Source organism: Sebastes fasciatus, chromosome 16 (assembly GCF_043250625.1).
Source record: "Sebastes fasciatus isolate fSebFas1 chromosome 16, fSebFas1.pri, whole genome shotgun sequence".
In the NCBI taxonomy this organism is placed as follows: domain Eukaryota; kingdom Metazoa; phylum Chordata; class Actinopteri; order Perciformes; family Sebastidae; genus Sebastes; species Sebastes fasciatus.
The window spans coordinates 14143300-14147556 of NC_133810.1; the positions used below are offsets into that span (position 1 = coordinate 14143300).

A 4257-nucleotide genomic window follows, 5' to 3' on the forward strand; every position below is an offset into this window, starting at 1 on the left:
TGTAAAACTCTTAAGAAAAGTGAGAGTTACCCGGATGTAAAAGTGAGAGTTACCCGGATGTAAATCTTCATATTTTGAGGAGGTGGGTCCTGTTGTCATGGAGATGCGTCACCGGGCAACACGGCGGTGAAGCGTGTGGAAATGCTCTCAAAGGTAGTTTAGCAATGTAGTATCCAGCATTTCACCACTTCATGCTGCCCTTTTTGTGCAACCATAAAAAGTGTGAAACCACGGATAATAAAGCAGCTTCTCCCCGGGAATAAAGCTGTCCATACTCTACTGTAACAGCCCTGCTTCTTGTGAGTAAACAGACCTGTTCATCAGCAGTGTGTGTACCCAGACTATACAGTACACCATGCCAGAAGACAAACAGTGTAAGCTGCTGCAGCCATCCAGGACCTCTGACAAGAAAAAGAACAAGAACAAGAAGAAGAAAAGAAAAAAAGCCACTCCAGCCTCCTCCACCACTCCTCCAGAGAGTTCAGGTAAATACACCTTTAGATCCATTACTTCAGTACAAGTACACACCTATATGTGAAAAATAACATATAGCATATAGAAGTAAAAGTCTGGCATTCAACATAGTAGATAGATAGATAGATAGATAGAGAGATAGAGAGATAGAGAGATAGAGAGATAGATAGATAGATAGATAGATAGATAGATAGAGAGATAGAGAGATAGAGAGAGAGATAGAGAGATAGAGAGATAGAGAGATAGATAGATAGATAGATAGATAGATAGATAGAGAGATAGAGAGATAGATAGATAGATAGATAGATAGATAGATAGAGAGATAGAGAGATAGAGAGATAGATAGATAGATGGATGGATAGATAGATAGATAGATAGATAGAGAGATAGAGAGATAGAGAGATAGATGGATAGATAGATAGAGAGATAGAGAGATAGAGAGATAGATAGATAGATGGATGGATAGATAGATAGATAGAGAGATAGAGAGATAGAGAGATAGAGAGATAGATGGATGGATAGATAGATAGATAGATAGATAGAGAGATAGAGAGATAGAGAGATAGATAGATAGATGGATGGATAGATAGATAGATAGATAGATAGATAGATAGATAGATAGAGAGATAGTAACTTTATTAATCCCGAGGGAAATTCAAGTTTCCAGCATCACAGTTCCATAGTGCAAAACATGTTAGTAAAAAGGCAGTAAAAAAGTTAGTAGTGCAAAGTACAAAGTACAACAAAATATACCAGATATAAAAATACCAGGAGATGAAGAAAAATGTTAAAACTGAAAAAGTGAATATAGTGCAGAAGAGATCTCTTCTGCACTATATTCACTTTTTTTAATAGTCGTGTATCACAGCTGTTACCCTGCACTATATTCAGTTTTAACAGTTTTCTTCATCTCCTTGTATTTTTATATCTGGTATATTTTGTTGTACTTTGTACTTTGCACTACTAACGTTTTTACTGCCTTTTTACTAACATGTTTTGCACTATGGAACTGTGATGCTATAAACTTGAAATTTCCCTCGGGATCAATAAAGTTACTATCTATCTATCTATCTATCTATCTATAAATACAATGATTGAGATACTGAAATGAGTAGTGATTAATTGATTAGTCAATTGGCAGAAAAGTAATCTGCAACCAATTTGATATCAATTGAATTATTTTGACATTTGGAACTAAACCTGTGATTTTCCATTATTTCCTGACATTTTAAAAACTGAGAGGTTCATTGATTGATCAAGAAATAATCAACAGATTTACCAATGATGAAAAGAATTATTAGTTGCTGTCCTAAATGGCACTTCTTCCAAGTATTTCCATTTATACTTTCAGAGAAATATTGTTGTTTATATCCCTATTATACATGCAAAACATACTGTACAACTCATAAATAACATGATGCTTGAATAGGTTTAAAATACCCAACAGCATGGCCAACTCAAGTACCAATCTGCCGAGGTATCGACAATAATTAGCAATAAAAAAAGGGATGATTCTTCAAAATTAATTACTTTTCAGAGCCTGCAAAAGGACATTTTAATGGTCTGTAAAAGTAAAAATTTGAATGCAGGAATATTATCTTTAATGGTGTATTTATACTTTTTTTGTGTATTATACTGAAGTATAGTAAAGGAAGTAGAATTTATTTATTTATTTAATTTAATTGTATTTAATTTTATTTAATGGTATTTAATTGTATTTATTTTCCTCATGCATGCCCCTCACAAAAATGGAGGATTGAAAAATAGATTTGGGACTTGAGGCTTTGTTACAGTAAAGAAAGTCATATTATTGTGCCAAATTCTTTATCAAAAACAGATCATAAGCAGACCATGAAATACATATTAATACACATAATGATAAACCCTCCCAAATCCTTCTCACAGCATGCATTTATAATTAGTCATACTACAGAGTCAAGGAACATCGACTGAACAAAGTTGGAGTTGGAAAAACAATCATTTGAACTGATCCTGATGTGTCATTACCTTCGCAGTTCAAACCAAGGTCACTGTAACTGTACACAATGTAAACACAAGTATAAGGATCATGTGGTGGTGGTAGAGGATCCCTACAGGGTTGAATAGGTCAATAGAGAATAGGCCCCCAGTGTCGCTTCCCATCACTGGCGTATTATAGCTCATTACTGTAAACCAAGCCATTAGCCCTCCAACTCCAGAGGGAGTCATTAGTAATCTAAACCCTCAGCTTTGTTTGACAGTGTGCATGAGCCTACATGTTTATGTTGCCCCCCTACAGAGACACCTCCGGCTGTATCTTTGCCCCCTGAGACCTCGCCTGTGTCCCTGCTGCCCCCACAGAGTCCAGGCCAGCCTAGAGCCCAGCTGCCCAAGCTCAGAGCTCCCAGTAAGAAGGACAGAAAGCGGCTCGCTGGCAGCGGCAAGGGGAGCAAAAAACACCCCAAGGATTCCACGCCCCTGCTGACAGCGACCATCAAACCCAGTGGTGGTGGAGAGCTCAATGCCCAGGCCAGGGAGAGCCTAAGGTGGGAGGGAGTGCTGGAGGACCCCCAGGCTGAGGAGAAGAGGTTGGAGCTGTACAGGGTCAACAGGCGGCAGCGTTACATTACACACAGAGACGCTCTGGTAAAAGAAACCAAGGGTGCTTTGAGACAGACTTTTCCTAAAGAGAGCAAAGAGAAAAAGGCTGAATCTGACCAACGGGAGTCATTACTGCATTTGAGCACAGACTGAAGTAAAGAAGCAAGTGAGAGGTGTTCATCTCAGGCTGTATTTGTGGACAGTTTTAAAACAGACTGTGAGCCACAGAGTGAAGGTCTTCGGGCGCCGTTAAGACGTTGGACTGAGGAGAAACTGAGCATGTTGCCAATTCAATACCCGTTAAAGCATCAGATAGAAATGCTTTCAATGTCAGGTACAAAACAAACACATATCCAAAGTGCCATGACTGTCCGTGGACGAAGACAGGACCATAGACTGTATATAAATATGGACGACATGACAGCTCCCCAAAAGTGAGGCGAAAACATCTGGATTGCCCCCTGATGGCTGGCTGCAGTATAGGGCATAAATCCCGCCTCCTCCATGTTAGTGGATGGGACATGAGACAAACTAAAAAGTCAAAGTAAACGTCAAATAACTTTTTCCCAAAGATGGTTTCTGTCATTTTAGGTGGTTCTTATCATGCTGATGTATGTTCAAGTGTTATTTTTCTAATAAATTTGGTTTTATTTAGTTATTTGATGCTATAAAAATGGGGTTAGACGTCATGATTGGCAGCTGTGAGTCTCTCTCGCTGACAAGCTATGGCCGTGCTCGGCTCGCAATTGGTTCAGACGAGTGACCTCGATACTGCGGCTGCACCGCTCGATCACTACTGCGCAGACTCTGGCGCCAAATGACGTCAAAATCTCAAGTTGGCATCTCCCGTATCCAGGATATTTTGGATTCTCCTCTACAGTGGGAGTAAGTCGAGACGCGACGTCTATCTTTATATACAATCTGTTGACAGGACCTGCTCCTGGTCGATGGGCCTGTTAGAAACTTAAAGGAACAGTGTGTAGGATTTGGCGGCATCTAGCGGTGAGGTTGCAGATTACAACCAATAATTATCAATAAGACCTTTAGCTACATCTTCGAAAAGACTAAAAACTACATTTTATAAACACTACATTACCACAGCTGGATGCTAGATGGCAGAAAAGTCATGATGTCTCTGAGCGAATCAGATGCTCCAACACTGATAAGTCAATGAATGCAAAAAGAGACGGTACTGTTGTGCCT

General features: G+C 39.3%; 1 protein-coding gene across 1 annotated transcript; it reads left to right on the top strand.

Moving 5' to 3' along the window:
* Positions 1–94: 94 nt before the first annotated feature.
* On the top strand, positions 95–3708 carry liat1 (ligand of ATE1). Its single transcript, XM_074612043.1, has 2 exons — positions 95–485; positions 2753–3708. The coding sequence occupies exons 1-2, from the start codon at positions 356–358 to the stop codon at positions 3205–3207; spliced, it is 585 nt and encodes a 194-aa protein (XP_074468144.1). The 5' UTR covers positions 95–355; the 3' UTR covers positions 3208–3708.
* Positions 3709–4257: the final 549 nt, after the last annotated feature.

Excerpts from the sequence above, each read along its gene's own strand:
- liat1 (XM_074612043.1), top strand. The coding sequence starts at position 356 with ATGCCAGAAGACAAACAGTGTAAGCTGCTGCAGCCATCCAGGACCTCT. Across the intron at positions 486-2,752 it reads CACTCCTCCAGAGAGTTCAG|AGACACCTCCGGCTGTATCT; the intron begins GTAAATACACCT and ends GCCCCCCTACAG.